Genomic DNA, 19,810 nt, shown 5'->3' with positions numbered 1-19,810 from the left:
ACCCACGTGAATGTTAGAATGACGACAAACCAGAACAACCAACCTGAAGGAGACGCGCCCAGAATTACAGTTAGTTATCCTAAAAGATAATACACAATGTTTTCCACAATTTCAGTTCTTCTGGTCCAAAATAAAAATGTTTATATTAACTCAGGCAAAAAACAGCTGGACCTCAATTTAGGTGTCAGATGGGTAAGAGGGAGGTTGTAAAATGTAAAGTAAATTTTGAATTTTGTTATTGACTGCTTTATGCAAAGAATATTCGGGAGTTACAGCAAAAACGTAGAAACTCAGTGGCCATATAGACACATGATTTATTTATTTAATCCCCGTCAGAAGCTATTACCCCATAATTGTTCATTTCAGCAGGGCAATTAAATGACAACTTTTTTCATTAATTCAAATACGGAACATATACTTGTTCAATCTGTACATTACTTACACTGTACGAAGACTTATTTATTTATACTATTTATGCATCTTTACACACATGTTCATCATTATTTACAATTTTGAAGTGTATACATAATTTACATATTTCTTATCTATCTATCTATCTATATATATATATATATATATATATATATATATATATATATATATATATATATATATACACACACACATATATATATATATATATATATATATATACACACACACATATATATATATAATTATATACATACATATCCATATATTTATCCATATATATATGTACATATTTATATGTACATATATACATATATATATATATATATATATATATATATATATATATATATATATATTTATTTATATATGACATTGCTGTTGTATTTTTCACATGTATTTTAATTTTGTCATTACAAGCACCACAACCAGCCTTCTTGTTCCATTATATTTCGTAACATCAGCTCCATCCGCAGGAGGCCCAGCAGAGGATGTTCTTCTTGAAGGCAGCTGAAGAAGTTCAACCTGCCACAGACCATAATGGTGCACTTCTACACCTCCGTCATTGAGTCCTTCCTCTGCTCCTCCATCACCGTCTGGTACGCTGCAGCTGCTGCCGAGGACAAGACTTGTAGCCCACCGCTCTCACCCCGGACACTAAGTGTTGGAGTCCTTTTCCCCTTTCAGCGGTCAATCAGGACCAAGAACTCACACCACAAAAACGGTTTCTTAACATCTGTAAACGACACCTGAGACCCCCACTGACTGGGACACAAACTTATTAGTGCACTGGTTTAATACACACTTGTCATTTTGACAACAGGCTTATCTTTATGTACCGTTTGCGTCATCATACTTTGTTGAACATTTTCTGTCTTTTACCATTGCCCACATTTACTGTTGCGCACCAATCCACAGGCCCTATTCGCTGTATGTGACGTACTTTGCAATAAACCGTTTCGGTTTCTTATTCCAGAGAAGACAGACAGGTCGCTCTACTGCACGAACACTTAGCAACTCAAACTACATTAAGAGTGAAATGTGTTTATGTTTTGATTGATTTTAAAAACTGCAGGTTTGCCACCTGATGCCGCATCCTTTTCTTCCGCACACCATCATCCACTGGACTTTAAGAAACTTAGTACTCGTTCAGAAAGCCATAAAAAGCCCCCTGAAAAAGTCCTGTCGAAGATGTGAAGGATCATTTATTGAAATTTGAATCATAACATAGAAAATAAGGCCACAGACAAACTCAATGCCCTCCCAGTTGATGAGGGTTAAAATGAAAAGATAAGATTCCCACTATTCTGCTTTACAAAATAATCTATCAGAATAGTAAAAGCAAGTCCCGGCTAAGATCTTTTTGGGTTGACAGTGGGTGTACATCTACAAGAACCAAAAGACAAAAAAGAGTCACATATATCAGGACTGAACAACATTTTATTCTGTATTTCTCCAGAACGATACAGATATTTTCTCAGACCTGGAAATCATCTCTGTCAGTAATCCAGGTTTTTTTTTAATATATAGAGCCCCAGAAGAACCCTGCTTTAAAGCACAAACACAACACAAACCAAAACAGGGATATGATCTCTTCTCTTCCACGTCCGGGGAGGTTCGACACAATCGCGGTTTTGGCCATCACATATATTCTGCTCGGAGCCGCTTCTCTGCATAAACATTCTACAACTCAATAAAAAACTAAATAAAAAGGAATGCCCTGCGTAAGTAATCCCATTTCGAGCATACCACCCTCTGCCGGGCGGACCGGGGTTTGGACAGGACAGCAGAAGCAGGCCGCCCCTCTCTTCACCAACATGTGGCTGGAGAGAGCTCGAGGCAGAGCCCTGGAGGACGATGGACGGCAGAACGCAAACACGACAGCACAAGACAACATTTGTCCGACCCCTCGTTGAAAAGCGTACAAGAATGGCGGAAATGTGGAAGTTAGAGAGTCTGCATTCGGCCGTGCAAAGTTAACCGCAAGCTTCTATGAGACTCCAGCAGTCCGAGTGTCTGCCACCTTTTTTCTTTCTTTTAAACTTTGCGCTGACGGCCGAGTCGCTCTACAAATGTATAAAAAAAAAAAAAGGCGAATGAATATGAAGTGCAAAAAAAACGACAACGTGTTTTTCTAGACTGGGAAGTTAGCAATAGCTCTGGTTGCCTCGACCGCATGAACGCAATCGGCAGAAGTAACAAGCTAACGTTGGGCTACAGCAGGAACACGAGGGGGCTATTGACTGATGTATTACATCGAACAAAGAAAAACACATTCGCTTTGAGAGGAGGGAACAGGAAGTGCAAACGATGATAATTCATTTCTGGGTCATTCGTGGAGTTCTCTTCAGGTATATGAAATTACTGGAGTATCTGGTTTCTTTTGAACAAGAACAGTATGAATTTAAACATAGAAAGTGATACTCAAGCGGAAGAAACGCATACAACGAATTGGAATAGACCCTCATTTCAGATGTGAGCGTATCAGGAGTTACTTTTGCTTACGGCCAGTTTCCCCCTCCCAGAAGCCTCGGCTGGATGTAGCTAAAGCGCAAGAATCACAGGCGAAAACAGCAGGGTTTTCCCAAGTAGACGTCGCACCCTGCATGCTGCAGAAGTGAAGCATTAGTTTCAGAACAGAGAGAAAACAGCAGAACAAAAAGGTCAATGAGAACAAAAAGGTCAATGAGAGGTGACATTTCTCTCTACCGGCTTCTTGTCTGAGGAAGAGATTCACTGTTGACTCGACCGCTTGATTGGAACCAAAAAGCTAAGCTAAACGTTTTCTTTGTACAACACACAGCAACCGGCGAGATGCTGATGTTCTTAACGTGGCCAGGTTGCAGAGTCCTCGGCCTCGTCGCTTTGTCCAACTACATCCTGCTTGTTAAAAAGGTCCGTCATTGGATTTAAAAGGACACGGGGCTGCTTCGCAGGACAGCCTGCTTTGCCCTTCGTCTGGCCCCCAAGCCGCTCTCCTCAAAGCCAAAAGGAGCGTGTGAAAGAGGGACTGGGCCCTTGGGTCAAACTTCTTTAGAGTGATGCAATATCTGCGTTCAGCGGCTTGAGCCACAAAACTAACCTTTTAACTGCACGGTGATCTCAACATCTATCAGGGTTTTCTTTTCTTTTTTTTTTATCAAACGGGGCATCGTCATGACGGCTGGTTAGCTACACAAGTAGCACAACAACGCCGGTCCAGGCCAGATTCCCCGGGCATTTCACAAGAGGATGCATTGTAAAGAGAGGACTACAAATTCTTCTCTCTCTTTCTGCCTCTCTGACGCGTCCAAGAGAAGCCTCATTCCAACTCGCTAGACTTTATTCCTCAACAGCACACAAAACTAAGAAAAGAAAAAGAAAAAAGGTCCCTTAGCCCTTAAGTTCTCGGCCCGGCTCTTGAGTCCAGCGCTGTCCGGGGTGGAGGAGGTGGGGGTCAGGGCTGGGAGCTGGCCTGGCTGTCGGGGTCCGTTCCCGTGGAGCTGGTGTCTGAGTCTGAATCCACGTCATTGCGCTCGTCCTCCGCCAGGCTCTTCTCGCGTACCCGCTTGTGGATGGCGCTAAGGCGGACCAGCAGGCCCTGGTAGTCAAAGCGGCCGCGCTTCTCGCCGAATGGGTCCTGGACAGGAAGAGGGGGAGGGGCAACAGGTAACAGACAGAGGGTTGAGCGGCGTCTGGGCATGATAACTTATTCAAGTACTAAAATTAGATGGTGATAAAAAAAAGCTGAATCTTGAAACAAAACTGTTGCTCCAAATGGGCTGTTTAAATGTACATGAATTTAAAATAAAGAAATGTAGTCACCTGCATGTTCTGTCCCTGTAAATGCAGTCGCTCCTTGCAGACTCCCTCGTAGAAATCGTAGTACTCCAGGAAGGACTTTTCCATCACACTCCTGAAAACGCACACACACACACACACGCACACACACAAATCAGCTGATATGCAGCCAGAAGAGGAGAGAGAATGATGAGGCGTGAGGGAAGCGAGGGGGACAGGATCAGAGCCCAGAGAGGGGAAAGACGTTGGCGACAGATGGAACAAGAGGAAAGAAGCTCGGCTCCGCAGCGACATTGGGTCTCACCACAGGGCTTCTGGACACGGGACTTTGCCCTCCAGCATGTCGCACACAGCCACCCTCATGGTTTCATGGCGGATGCACTCGTTGTAGTTCTTGCTGTCCCCCGGGTGGCGCTCCTGAAAGAGAGAGAGACACGCACACATTAATTACAGGACATGAAAAAACAAACAAAGGCTTCATTATTGACTATGTTCAGACTGCTGGCAGATCCGGTTTGGTTGTCAAATTGGATCTTTAAGAGGGACCGTCTGAACGATGAGTGATCACATTGGATTTGTGTGCCCGTGGTGCTATGGTAACATTGGCAGCAGTATTTGTTTCTTCCTTATCTATTGATAAGGAAGAAACTAAATTACTGTATTTCCTTTTTGCCCTTTTTCCCCCGACAGAAATGGAGCAACCCAAAACATAACGCGTTCTCTTTTTCCCCCACAGCTCTCCTCCTGCTGAGAGGAGGAGCTCCTGAACCTGTATTTCATCGCTATTCTAGGGCGGTACTACATACAAATACTAGGTCCTTTTGTAATGCATTAAGTAAGTAGAGTTGTGTTCTGAGGAATACTGAAGTGGAGTTTGTTTTAGCGCGTGTGCGTGTGTATGTATTTATCTGTATATTTATTAGGGCTGGGCACGTTAATGTTATTAGGGCTGTTAACGTCATTAGGGCTGGGCACGTTAAAAATGCATAAACGCAGCACTCCTTTAACGCCAGACAATTACTTGATCATGTGTTAACTGCATTTGTTTTGCATTGAGAGGGGCTTAATGCTGCTGCACATAGGTGCTGCACTTTTAATCGGCGTCGGCGTCGTTCAGACCTGGGCGTCTTACGGCCCGCGTGCTCTCAATCAAAAAAGACAAAGAAATAAAAAGATGCACGCCATGAATGCAATACAACAGCACTGCTTTGATCAGCACGCTAACGCAGCCTCAAGAACCGGCAGTATAAGATATCAGTTATGTTTCAACCAAGTGGTTTGATTATTTTAATGATTGGCTTTGTAGAAAGGAGGTGCACACAGATGTGCCAGACCGGCTTACGATTGGATGAAACATCTGTCAATCAAACTTAGTGAAAGCCAGTCGGGAGAAGAGAAAAAAACTCCATCTTTTCAAAGGAGAAAAGCCTTTCTGTGTCATTCCAGTTTCTTCAGTGAAGAAACACAGCATCTACACCGACCTCTTCTTTCTTACTCTGAACAAAATCAGTGGTTACGCATTACAACAAAATCAACACAAAAAGGGAAGAACGGGATCAGTGACGCCCCCTGCTGAGCTTACCTGTACAAAGCAAGAGCAGAGTATTCTCCTTCACACCTAAATGCCTGCACCCGATCCAAGACCTAAGCTTTTGCAACGTCAGTCCCTCGCACGTCTCACTAAACAACTCGCTGCCATTAAATTAAACTTATCAATCCTCTCTGACGCGCCTCTGATTGAGACCCACTGGTTCTTTGAAAGTATATTCGTGTTGTGTTTGATTTCTTTTAATGGAATAGAAACGAAAGGCAATTGGGTTTATAACCGTAAACAAGATACTTTGAACAGGGTAACTGTTCAAAGTATGTCAGAATTCAATGTCAGAATATTTGGGTTTTAAAGCGGACGCATCCCCTCCACTCAAGAGCATAAAGCACAGTATGCATTACAACAGGGTACCTGTTCAAAGCCAGGTTCATTGTGATATGGGTTCTCCGTCATCAAAGACTGGATGGAGATGAGGACAGATGAAATACTCTGCGCTGGGCTCCATGCTGGGCCGGTCCATGTCCTAAAAAAAACACACGCATACAAAAACGGTTGTTTGTAACTCTACTTTGTGAGACAAAAACACCCCCTGTGCCTACAAGTGACATGTACGCCGACTCACCCCAGGATGCTGAGGCAGACCTTGCCGTTGCGGTAGAAGTTGGGGTTGAAGCGGACGGTGTTGTGTCCGGTGGTGATGAGCTTGACCCGCGGTGGGTGGATAGGGTAGTCGGGGGGGCAGCGGAACAGGAAGAGGAAGAAGCCGCCCTCGTACGGCGTGTCGAACGGCCCCGTGATCAGGGCGTGGATCTGTGCAAGGAATGAGGAGACAAGGAGGAGACGGTTTAGGGCAGTGGGTCTCTACCTTGTTTTGGGCCGGCGCCCCCTATCCACTAACCAGAGCCATCACATCAATTGAAATGGCAATCCTCTTTTCTCTACCTGAATATTATTATTTCTATAATCATAATTGCTTTAAGTTACATCTTTAAAAAAACTGATTTGATTTGATTTATGTGGACAATATTGTTAGTATTTTACCAGGGAGCAACAACAAAAATAAAACATTTATTTTCAAGTTTGTCGGTCAATCTGGTGAATATGCACCAAATCTTTGTGGTATTGTTAGATATTAACACCAAATTCAGGCAGCTTTTATATATATAAAGTAATCTAAAATAAAGCTGTAATTTTACCAGAATTAAACCATGAGGGATAAAACTACGTGCTCCACAGCCTGCTGAATAATGACATCATCCCTCCGCTGCTGTGGCACTATTCTCTTCAGACACACAGAAACCAGTTTGAGACTTCTCTCTGTGGAGAAGCGGCTGCGTGCCGCTCAGAGGTGAAGAACCAACATCAAAAGGGTGAACAAAAAAATGTAATACTTTTTTTTTTTAAAACTCTGATCGTACACACATCTCACTATTGTGTAGCTTATTGCAAATATTGACTTCACCCCCTCCAATAAAGAGCAGCTCAAAGCTGCTTCCCCCAATCTTTCCAGAAGTATGTGTACTGTGGTCGTGTTCATCTGATCCCTGATCAGATTCACCGTCACATGAATGAGGGAGCGGCGTGAAGGAGACGTGAAATGGCGTCTCACCCATGCGTTTGAGTTACTTCATCGCTTCATGTAGTTATACACGAGTTTTTCTTCTGGTGGTTTACTTTCGCCTATCGTCCACATATCAGTTTTTTTTTTATAAACTATTATTTTTGTGCTCATTGATGTGGAGATTTAATTTAACGTGGAGATTTAATTTCACATTGTAGTAACGGTATTATTAATAGGCTAATATTTAAACCAAAACAGGCTATAAATCAGGATTTATTGGGGGAAACCAAGCGATGTTATGTAAAAATTAAAAATAAAAATCACACATTCAGCAAATGTGATTTTATTCACGGTCTTAGAATTGAATGCTCAAATCGAACAACCCATTCATCAAAGTATCATCTCAGCCCAGAGAGGACAACTACCACGTATGGAAAAGAGCACACATGAGCACGTCACATGTATTGTACTTCTGTCCATCCTGGGAGGCGGGTCCCTCCTCTGTGGTTCTCCCTGAGGTTTCCAGAACAGACTGCAAAGCCCTCGGAAACGAATTGGTGATTTCCGTCCGTACAATTGAATAGAAGTGACAGACGAGCTGTTGGTTTCTTCCTGTATCGTTAATCAACAGGGAGAAAGCGACGGGGGGAGCACCAAACTGTGGTAGTGTTTATCTGATCCCTGATCAGATCAACCACTCAATGATTGAGGGAGCGGAGTGACCGAGAGCCTGTGAAGGAGACGAAAAATCTCCCCTTCAGGTGAGCCACCCATGCGTTTCAGTAAGTTCATTGCTACATGTTGTCGTGTTTATTTTAAGCAGTTATCAGGAAGAAACCTCCGGTTCTGCCGAGTTAAATGCAGGAGTTTATGTTTCAATCTCTAGTTTCAAGTCTTCTTCAATATAGCATAATTTCTATTTAGTAAATGATGTTCTATTTAGAGAGCATATAGCACAGTATGCATTACGCCGAGGCTACAAGGTGATTGACAGGTATCTCACAGATTTGGATACGACATCTCCACACCACTCCTCTGCATGCTGAATAGGTTGACTCTCGTGCATTGGTTGAGGAAAAAAACACTATGGGGACGAACGTAATCAAGAAGGCGACAGAAAAATTGCCAAACTCAAGGCTTCTTAACCGCAGTCCACAAACCATTAGGGGGACGGTGACTATGTCCACTTCTTATACATACAGCCTACAGCAGTCAGACCCTAGAGCTCCTGGTACATTAGTACCTTCTGTCCTGGAGTAGAGCAGACTCTGTGTAAGGAAAACCAACTTAGATTTTGTCCATGTGGACCTCAGCATGTTGCTTAATGTATTATATCTCATTTAGACTTCTATCTAAACATGAAACATTTAACATTTGTGTAAACAGCGTCATAGCCTCGTCACAGGACACCTGACCTTCTGTTTTATTATACCTTGGTCATGTCTTGAGGATCGGGGACGACAAACATCCCTGGCGGAGGTTCCTTGTAGATGGACATGATATCCCTGCAGACACAAGACAGACAAAGGGAGACAGATGAGACTCCTGAAAGGATGCTGGAGGTGGAAGACGCTGATGCATAAAGTGTCAAGTAATGACAAAAAAACAAATAACACCACTGTGTGTCCCTGGTAACATAACCTTGCTATAAAGATATTTAATGATGAATATAAAAAGTAATTCCAACGACTTTGTACCAGGGAAAACCCAAATGATATACTTGGCAAAACAACACAAGAGGTAACTGGAATATTGCAACTGTGAAAAATGTGTGTTTAAAAAAAAAAAAGTTTTTCATGGTTCACTAAAGTAAAGTTTATTATTTCTCGATCATGTGTTCTGTATTTTGTTGTCTAAGTTACTGCAATTGCTAAAATGTCCCGCCATTTGCTAAAATCAACCAAACGTTTCCAGTGATAGAAGAAACTTTATGCAAAACTTTCACTTTCGATTTGCCCTCAACTCGTTGGGGTTTCGGTCGGAACATACCAGACAAACATACAACCGTGACACTGTGTGTTTGCACGAGGCCCACCTCTTTATCCTCAGGATGCAGGGCTGGTAAGCCTTCTCGTTGTCCCAGTCCGTACTCAGTGTCGGGTCCCAGGACGTGGCGTGGATATGGGACAGAAGGTCCGCTCCTGCCACCCCGCCAAGACCGAGCCCGACACCGGGGAGGACCGAGGAGGCGTGTAGGGACACGACCGGTGGCGAGGAGCCGTGGGTGAACATGTTGCCAAACCCGGCCGTGGTTGCGGTGACCGCGGACATTGGGGGCACCAGAGCCGTGAGGCCACTCGGCGCGGCCGCTGCGGGAGGGGGGGAGGCCGGGCTGGTGCTGGTGTGAGCACCGCTGGTCGCAGAGTGTCCCACCGGTAAAGAGTTGGCCAAAGTCGGCAGCAGCGAAGCTCCGCTCCCCTGTCCGGTGACGCCTAAGCCGTGGGCACCGCCGCTGGACTGCTCTCCAAAGCTGTCCGCCATGGCTCGACAAACGTAGGGTGAAACCGTCGGGTGTTGACTAATTTATAACGCTAGCTGCATCGGGCGGCTGAGTGCGAAGTTACCGCTGCTTGTGTGTGTCGACCAGCGGGATCAGAGAGCAGGCGAGCGGCGCTGAGCCGAGCTCAGAGGCGAGGCCACAAAACGGGGCATTTCTTCCCACGACATGGTGGCTACTTATCGTTAGCTTATCGTGATGTGTTTTCCCCGAGGCCTCCAGAAAAGTATGAAGTCGTCGGCAAAATAACCTCGTCCCCCTTATCGCGGCACGTGACGGCGACTCACTGTCCGCCTGCTGTCGGCTTGAATCTGTCCGGGGTCAGAATATTTGGGTTTTGAAGCGGACGCATCCCCTCCACTCAACGCAACTTCAGGATCTGATTTCTCGCCAGTTAAGCTGCGCTGAAATGATGAAAAACAGGACATCCGGTGAGACCTTCAAATTAAAAGTCCTCTACGCCATAAGAAGTGGAACAGAGGAAGCGTTTCATGATTAAATCAACATGTATTAATGAGGAGAAGAAAACGTTGAATCAATTCAAATATTGAAAATTAAGTCTATAAGGTTTTTTTTTTTTTTTTAAATCTTTCATTGTGCAAAAGGGTTCTATGACGACATTTGGATTGTAGTTCCAATTTACTACATTGGAAAGACAAAAACAAAACCACTATATTATATATGGAGGGTGGAGGATGCTTAATTACATTAATGAATCACAGCCACAGTAAAGTTGAGGTTTTGCAGTCTGGTTGTTCTGCAGCTGATACTTCTGTATCTCTTTCCGGACCGCATCAGAATCAGAACCATTTATTTGCTAAGGTATGTTACACAAACGAAGAATTTTTATCTTGGCGGTTGGTCCATACATTAGACAAACAACAACCAACAAGAATCAACAATCAACCCAGTGCAATATAAACGTTACATTTACAATAGAATATGAAATAAAGTGCACAGACAAATAGATAACAGTACTGTAAACAAGTGTACTGTAGTGTAATGTATGTTAAAGTGTAATGGTAAAATGATATGTGTATTTAAATATGAAGTATGAAGGCTTGTGCAGGAGAGTGACCGTTTTTGAAATGGTCCTTTGGGAGACAGAGTCAGTCAGTGGGGACCCGGGTCTGTTGATGAGCTCAACTGCCGAAGGGAAAACAATGTTAGTGTGGGGTGAGGTCTTGGTCCTGATGGGCCGCAGCCTCTTGCCAGATGGAAGTGACACAAACAGTTTGTGTTCAGGGTGAGAGGGGTCAGCGCCAATTTTTCTTGCTCACTTCAGGGTCGTGGAAGCAAACAAGTCCTGGAGGGACGGCAGTTTGCAGCCAATCACCTCCTCGGCAGAGCGAATGATGCGATGCAGCCTTCCCTTGTCCTCGGCAGTGGCTGCAGCGTACCAGACGGCGATGGAGGAACAGAGGATGGACTTAACGATGGCGGTGTAGAAGTGCACCATCATTGTCTTTGACAGGTTGAATTTCTTTAGCTGCCTCACAAAGAACATCCTCTGTTGAGCCTTAGTGATGGAGCTGATGTTCAGCTCCCACTTGAGGTCCTGGGCAATGATGGCGCTCAGGAAAAGAACTGCAGAAGTGGGTCAGTGAGGGTTCTGAGGTGGGACAAGACTAGACGTTTTAAGACTTCATGAACACAGAGGTCAGGTCGACGGGCCTGAAGACATGATCCTATATTTCGTACAGAGGCATGAGCCCCTGGTCATTCAATGGAGTGGCGGGTTTTGGGCTTGTAGTTGATCTAAGGCCTTTCCAGACAGAAGCAGTGTCACTGCTGAGAGCTGATGTTGCAGCTTCTCATAGTACAGTTGTTTAGTGTCTCCCACCGCCTTGCTAAACCTGTATTTTGCCTCTTTGTACAGACAGTTCTCTTCGCCACTGCTAAATGCAGGGAGAACCTGTTGTGGCTGGAGTGGGTTTTGTCTTTTATCCCTCTAGTTCTTCACAGGTTCCTCTTCTCACCAATATCACCTCTGATAATTGGATGGGTGTCGTTGTGTAGAGCTGCAGAGGCCTCCGGTCTGCCGTACTGCCATGACAGTTTGTGATGGCTGCAGTCAGGATGCCTCATGTCACTCTGTAAATGTGAACAAGAACTTGGCACAGGGAATTTGGCCTTATAAAGTTTTCCTTAAGAAAATACAGCCGTTTTATGAGCGTTAGGACGGAGACGTGTGAGGAGCACATCAGGTTGTCTGACACTAATTCCGAGGAACTTGAAGCACCATCGATATACACACGAGTCTCAGCCTCCTTTTTTTCTTCCAAAAACAATGTTCTTTGGTTTCACAGAAGTTGAGCAGCAAGTTGTTCTGAGCTCCACTCTGCAACATTGATTTTGCTCGAACAAAGTCTCCTTGTTTGTCATCAGTTTCACAGGGTAGATTGTGTTGAAGGCTGAGCTGGAATAATCAAACTAAGCCACATTCTGCAGACTTCCAACCAGCTTTGTATCAATGCGATGTGGGCAGTATATGTTCGAGAACAATGTTGAACTTCCATTCACAGCCAGAACCCAAAGGCTCTTCCACGTTGTGAATGTAACAGGATTTACAAAACATGCCCGTTAGTTCCTGCACTGGATGCCAAGTTTAACAGCAGGCATCCTGTTTTATGGAAGCCTTTAGGGGTCAAAACCAGTGACCTTCAATACCAAAATCGATCTCTTGCGTTGTGACATTCAGACCAGTAACTTCTTCCAGTCACTGTAAAATCCTGCACAATATGAAGTCCTAAAATATGACTTCTAAACTTGAGAGAATCTGGTCTAACCACCAATATTGTAATACAATTAGCATTGTAGTGTAAATAGTTGAAGACCTAATAGAGTGCCAGATTGGTGTATTCTGTTAACATTTATGTTAAAGATACATTATGACTAGTTGAAATTTTCCTCAAACTAAATACATCAAAAGATACAGTATCACTACATACACGGATGGTTCATGGCAATGAAAATGATAGACGATAATTCACGTGCATGCAGTGCATTATATGTTTAGACAGCAAAGTGCATGTTCATCTTTTTCTTCAATTCCGCTGGTGGGCATGAAGGGGATGCTAAACAATGGTCTGGTGTGGATGTAAACAAGTATAGACATTTACTTTTCTGTATGAACAAGGTTCATGTTATGTTAGTGAAACGTATAGAGATGCATTTCACACATTTGTAGTTTAAGAAAATAAGGTTTTAACCCCACATGAATGGATGTGTCCTTTTAACCCACCTGCTCTCATAAGTCCACTTTACTGTCTCAATTGCGATTGTTTATTTTCTTGCAGATATAATAAAATACATAACACTGCATCTTTAGTTATCCCAACCATTTATTTTTTGGACAGATTTCAACCGAAGTGAGGTCTCACATAAAACTTTTGAAAAACAGAAATAAGCGTAGGAACAAAAAAAAAAAAAAAAAAAAAAACGTACGATTTAAGGTTTGTTAACCTCAGATGTGAATATTATTTCCATTTATATATATTTCCTTTTGGAATGGCCCAATAGCTCATTCAGAGTTACCGTTCGGGAACACGCCTCTCCCCCTCCCCCTCCAGATGGAAGGAAGAGAGGCAGGGAGAAAGGGGAAGGAAAAGTAGACTGGGAAGAAAGGGGTAAGGGATGTGGCAGTAGTGAGTCTTCTGGGTTTACATGGCGAAGAGGATGAGGAACGCCACCATCAGACAGAAGAGACCCATAGCCTCAGACAGGGCGAAGCCCAGGATGGCGTAGGAGAAGAGCTGCTGCTTCAGAGAGGGGTTCCTGTGGAGGAGAGCACAGGAGGTGCACGGTCAGAATATACAGCTCATTAAATGATAACTTCATACAACAAGAAGTTAAGTGTCAAAAATTCTGGCTGCCAACATTGAATTAAACAAAATCACACCGCATTGTAAACAAGCGCCAATTTAGAAGCGTTGTGATTAAAATAAAGATTTAATTGTGGGATAATTATCCCAACCTGTGACAAAAGGGTTGCTTGCGCATTGCACCGGTTTTCCAACTGTGACCACATCAGGTTTGCCCAGGTCTACAGTTTGGATCGGGGAAACCAGTTGTGACTAGGGTTGCAAAATTACAGGAATATTCAAAGTTGGAAACTTTCCACGGGAATAAAATGGGAATTATCTGGAAATTTTGGGGTAATTTAACTGTATTTACCTTGTCATAAGCAGACATGCATGCAAATATTTATAATACAACTTTTAGAAATGACTTATGACATTCCAAAAGCCGTGAATAATCGAGGTGACTCTCACTGCTGTAAAAAGTCTACTGTATACAAATAAACTTGGTATTAAAGTGAACATGGCTTCAGTTTACCAAGTAATCAATATGCTAATGACAAACAGTGTTGGGAAACTTTCGACCAACTAGTTCAGTTCATAGCCCATAATTCAAAATTTTGAACTAAGTTCACAGCTCCAAAAATGAACTAGTTCAGTTATTTTTTTCAATATGTTGCAAGCTATAACTGAAATCTTTCTCTGTCTGCAATACCGCTCTTGGCCTGTACGTAACTCGGCGCTCTCACACTTGCCAGGCATCGGGCTGAAACTTTCAGACGCAACGCTGATGACAAAAACGTCAAAAACAGAATGTTTTATGTTTACGTTTCTTGCAAACAATGTTCCCAACCAGCTGCATTCAGGGTCCAGCTGAGCTAGGCGGGCATCGTCTTGCTCTCAACTACATTTAAGTTCCCTGCAAAAAACTTAGGCACATTTCTTTTTTTCAAAATTCCCAAAATTCCCGTGGAAACTTTCCACCCCTTTGTAAACCTAGTTGTGACCCAACCTGGAGACCCCTTTGGGCCACATCTTGATTCATACATTTATGTGTGCTTTTGGATCAGGTCTGTAAAGGCCTATCAACTAGGGGTAGGGGGGGGGAAAATCGCGAATGAGACCATTTTGGGGAATCGTCCATATTTACACCTTTAGGGTTGTTTGCAGGCTTACTTCAATAGAGATAGCAGTTTCCCAGTTTTGAGTCTGTTATGCTAAGCATAGCATTTAACTGTACAGACGTGTGCAGCAATCAGAAGATTGTTTGAAATTACTTTTCAAATCCTGCTGGAATATCTCACACAAAACCATAACTATTAAAAGACATTTTATTTTTTAATCCGTGCCCACAAAATATCAAGTTATTCGAACAGCAACCACTGAAGTTGCAGTTAATAATATTGTTAAATTCTCACTAATCGCGTTAGAAAAGGAAATTGGAGCATCTTGGAATTAATAAATGCAAAGTTGTTGTTGAACGGACGACCAACAACCCCACACCTCTTGCAGGACATGGACTCCGTCAGGCCAAAAGCAACAGTCTACATAAGCGGGGATAAAGTGCCGTCATGGCTCAGAGGGAGAGGGCCTGAGAATCTTGGGGAACAAAACCTGCATCTGCGAGTCACATTCTGGAGCATATACAGGCGACGGACATTTATATTTCTTAAACTTTGAACAGCCGCAATGGCTCACGTGTGTTTGTGAGGAGCTGTAGCAGTTCTGGTCAGCCAGCGTTGACACGCAAATCCAAACTATCACATTCGTTTGTGTGTTCTCAACATAAGTACGGCAGACACGCTGCTATGCTGAACGTTTTGTCAAATGGTAGATTTGGACTGGCAGCGGTTAAGCGCGAGTTACAACTTTACCTGGCGTAGCCGATGATGAGGCTGCCGAACACTGTTCCGATTCCAGCTCCTGAGCCGGCCACTCCCACAGTGGCAGCTCCGGCGCCAATGAACTTGGCGGCGGTGTCGATGTCCCGGGAGATGGCGCTGGTCTGGAAGGAGCGGCTCAGGACGGCGGACTGACTGACTGGCAACAAGGCCTGGGAGAAGGAAGGAGAAACAGCTACCGTAAACACCACCGCTGTATAAATACCTCGATAATGTTTGTGCTGCTTATGAGCCACATTGCTCATTTATTTTTGTATAGCAGTTGGTATAAAGATCAGAAAATACATTTCTGTATTAATATTTCAGATCTATTATACATTAAGTTGTTTAGAGCTAGTGTTGAGCATGTCATAACCTCCAATATAAAATATTGTTTATATTGCTGTGAAAAAGAATTCTCCTTCTACACAAGGGGATTTAAGTTTAGCAGCAAAAACTATAGTTTAAGAGAGTTACCTTCGCCTAATTCTTATTTTTATCGAGTAGAGCTTGAACACATTTTCTGACTATGGTCGCTACAGACTGAGCTGCCAACAGGCATGTTTTGTTTTGGTAGAATCTTCTGGCTGGTGAACGAGGTGGAAGACAGAACTGCAATACCCACAGAGCGGTTTCTCTCAGACTTGTTGAACCACATATGACTTTTATTTTTATTATTTAACCAGAATCTGTGATGTACCCAGTTATCTTACGCTGATGTCAGTTGAAATTAAACATCCAGTGAGATTTTTTTCCTCTATACATTTGTACTGAAGTATTGATAAAAACAATATATCAACATAGCAAAACAAGAGATGGACTGCATCCATACACACAAACCTAGATAAAAAGGTGTACAGAGAAGGTGGCCATGGCCATTTAAAAACTGTGTGAAGGAGGACTGAAGGTCAAAGTACTGACCTGCTGCTCCGCTGTGGCTTCAGGTCTGTTGAAGAGGGAGACTGAGACCGGCCGGGCGAGGATTCTGGACCCCCCACGCAGCTACAGGCAGACAAAAACGTATTAGCAACGCTTCAACAATGAGACAATCTAAATACATTTTTTTAACTGCAAAGATCATAACTATCTGAATTTTTCCACTGAACTGAAAATAGATTATGCTGTCATTTACTTCATTTATAGCTAAGTGGAAATCTGACACTGGATTATATTAAAATGGACAGCTGAATAAGAAAACAAAAAAGATGTAGTAAAAATGTGACAAAATTACAATTGTCCAATGTTTTGAATAATAAAATGAAGTCATTAATATCCACTGTTGCAACATCAACAGTTTAAGTTTCGCACAGGGCAGCTACACAGAGTCGATAGTGAACAGTCTGTGGAGATCTCAGCGGCTCTGCCATGACACCTTTATTCTGTGCTTTTAGTTAGCGCACAGCAGGGAATTGTGCAGAGCAGAGAGAGTAGAATGGATTTAAAGTGTTTCAGTAGCCACTTAAATCCCCCATAGAACTACAGTATGGCAACTCAACTCACACTCTGGAGATATTCTGCCTGTCCTGCTGAACAGCGTGTAAATGTGGAACTTTGTCCTCCACAACACCTCCATAACTGAGATGACCTACATGCTAAAGGGTCAGCTGACGTGGAAATGCCACCAACTGTGAGACCGTTATAAAGAGCATGAGCGAGACACGACTGCGATTCCCAACTACTTTGTCCTTGAAATCAAACAAGGATGCCATAAGTCCGTGCAGCCATGGAACTGAATGTGCTGCAGTGATCTATGCAACCGGAATTTTACATTTCCCCTTTCCACAGGTTGTTTGTCACCTTTTTTTACGTAAGTATATTAACAAAACAACCACATGTAGCTGCAATTGACTGCTGATGTTCACATACACAGTTACATGTCTTAAGCACATTATTGCCAAAAAGTAATTCATCTGACGTACCACAGCAGGAGAAGTGACAAACTTGGCGCAGGCGTACATGGCTGGGAGCTGGAGAGAGAAGGAATAGTTTACATTTAAAGTCACATGTTCTCATGCACAAGCGGCCACTTGTGGATGATCAAGTTACAGATTCAGACAGGTTAAAGGTGGATTCAGGACTGTGCAACGACAGAGCCACAAAAAGCTGTCGTGTGTCCGAGGGACAGACACACGTGTATATACACATCTTACGGGTTGAAGCTGATAGTCTACAATTCTTCTAAAGAGTCATCCTAATGTCAAGATGTGAGAAATAAAATCTACCTGCTTTCCAATAGTGTGGGAATGTATTGTTTGTTGTAACTGGTGACTTTTAAGGGGAATCTAGAGAAGAAATTGCCCAGCCTCGTAGAGTCTGACAGAACTGGGATTAAACTAGCAGGCTTCAGCTCGGTGCCATAGTTTGTTCTTCATTGACCTGCACTTCTGACAGCTTGGGACGTTACCTTAGGTTCACAGCTCAGACTCAAAGTGTACACACACTCAATATTCCATGTTAAATAACTCTGTTGCAAAGTAAAAAATAAAAAAAAAACCTGGAGGGAATCTCTTTTCAAAGGTCAAGTCCAGCACCAAGTGGATCGATGAGAGCCACCCATGTCTGCTCAGCCTGAAAGCCTAATCCCAGAGCAGACTACTGAACAGGATCAACTCTAGATAACCCTCTAAATATTCACACATGCTGGGGAATGAGTGGCTTTAACGCGCCACAAATGCAAGACGCCATTAGCGAAAACTCGAGGGCATTTCTACTAGGAAGTTGTGCTAAAACGTGTGTGGGAGTTCAGCAATTAGCAGCATTTCGCCATACCGTCGTTAAGATTAATTATATGCCAAGGTTAGCCCGCACGACTGTGTCACCTTTCCTCATATCCGAGTCCGGTTGACAGTCCTCGTAGAGGAGAGGGGGTGTAAGCGCAGGAGCTAGGCTAAGTTAAGCTAACCAGTCTGCAGACTTGAAGGTCAAAAAAGAGCCACATACTGTTACATTGGGCCTTGGAAGTGGTTGCGGTGCACCACCCCGATTATAGTCAACCTGAACAGTGGCGTGGTGCAATGACAAGGGGCGACATGGCACCGCGGCTCCCCCACAGGGGACGTCCTTGTCGCGGCGGGTTGAGTCGGAGCACGGTAGGCCCGCCGTGTCAGACATTTTACATTCAAGAGTCTAGTCAACGCAGCTTGGCCGCGCTGAGGGCGTGAGACCCGCTGCTGTAACAACCACGGCGGCTGGCCGAAAGGCACTCCTCGCCTCACTACTGCTTCATTGCCTGTCGCACAGGTAAACCAAGAGCACACGTACTGACGCACTCATAAGTAATTTCGATGGACCAGTTCATTCAATGGCTGACCTAGCTCGCCAGCTACCGAATGTTAGCAATGACAGCTAGCTTCACAAGCGTTTCCTGAGGACACGCACGGTGAGGTTTAAATGCGAGACGTGAATGCATTTACAACACGGACTGAAGTGAGTGTATATGAAGTGCAGGATGTATGAAAGGCAAATATTACCGGTTTGTTTCGGCTTTCGGAGGGTCCGGGATTAGAGGCTTTCGCACACAGCAGCAGTCAGTGAGTGTAGGATGAGACAAACTGTCACCTTGTACTTTATAAGAGTGGCGTCTACGTCCTAAACGCCCATTGGTTTACGCCAACCCGCCTTCGTTTCTAATTGGCTCTTCTCCATGTGATATCCGTCACTCCATCCAACTGGATAGAGCGTTATTTAAGAACAACGTTTTTCATTTGTCAGGAGGTTTATAAGGGCGGGACTAAAGGAACGTTCATTAATTCTATTGGACAGTGTTGCCGGGAATGACGAGTTTACGTGGAGGGAGCTTCCTTTCAGCAGAAGCAGCCAGAAGCAACCTTTTGAAGCACATCCAGTGTCCTATGTACTGATTGGCTGGTCTGTGTGAATTCCCGCCTCTTTATTTGCTCCCCACAGTGAAAGGAGTCATATCCATTAAGTGTGTAAAGTCAGCGATGGCTTTGCATTGAACTCAAACTCCACAAGTATGTAAGGCATTAAGAAAACATTGATTCGTTTCTAATATTGCTTTGTTGCATAGCATTTGTTTTATTTGATCAACATATATACGTCCACAATTAGTGTTACTTGACAACATTTGATAATTACTAATTAATACACACATTAGAGAAGCTAAACAAAAACTACATTTTAGAAATATCTGACATATTAAAACATGGGAAGTACTTGAGCAAGCAGCCCTAACTGGACACCCAAGATATTGTGCAGCAGGATGTGGGATTAGTCATGGTCACGATGAGTGATATGGTTCCCCTGCTGCAGATTGTAATAATGGAATTAAGGGTTGTGCAAGGAAGGATA

The 19,810-nt window shown here is 43.5% G+C and overlaps 2 protein-coding genes across 2 annotated transcripts; both read right to left on the bottom strand.

Annotated features, from left to right (window-relative positions):
* Positions 1-1,854: 1,854 nt before the first annotated feature.
* On the bottom strand, positions 1,855-9,917 carry ube2z (ubiquitin-conjugating enzyme E2Z). The gene is made up of 7 exons (XM_068579421.1): positions 9,358-9,917; positions 8,755-8,827; positions 6,384-6,571; positions 6,173-6,284; positions 4,517-4,629; positions 4,237-4,327; positions 1,855-4,051 (listed from the first exon to the last, which is right to left on the bottom strand). The coding sequence occupies exons 1-7, from the start codon at positions 9,801-9,803 to the stop codon at positions 3,869-3,871; spliced, it is 1,206 nt and encodes a 401-aa protein (XP_068435522.1). The 5' UTR covers positions 9,804-9,917; the 3' UTR covers positions 1,855-3,868.
* A 3,228-nt stretch (positions 9,918-13,145) lies between these two features.
* On the bottom strand, positions 13,146-19,067 carry atp5mc1 (ATP synthase membrane subunit c locus 1). Its single transcript, XM_068579337.1, has 5 exons — positions 18,970-19,067; positions 17,419-17,466; positions 16,421-16,501; positions 15,494-15,672; positions 13,146-13,596 (listed from the first exon to the last, which is right to left on the bottom strand). The coding sequence occupies exons 2-5, from the start codon at positions 17,455-17,457 to the stop codon at positions 13,482-13,484; spliced, it is 414 nt and encodes a 137-aa protein (XP_068435438.1). The 5' UTR covers positions 17,458-17,466; positions 18,970-19,067; the 3' UTR covers positions 13,146-13,481.
* Positions 19,068-19,810: the final 743 nt, after the last annotated feature.

Source organism: Clinocottus analis, unplaced genomic scaffold (assembly GCF_023055335.1).
Source record: "Clinocottus analis isolate CAN_PGR_092001 unplaced genomic scaffold, fCliAna1.0.p SCAF_16, whole genome shotgun sequence".
Lineage (NCBI taxonomy): Eukaryota > Metazoa > Chordata > Actinopteri > Perciformes > Cottidae > Clinocottus > Clinocottus analis.
Note: the sequence above shows the minus strand (reverse complement) of the source record. Positions and strands in the feature narration are given on the sequence as shown.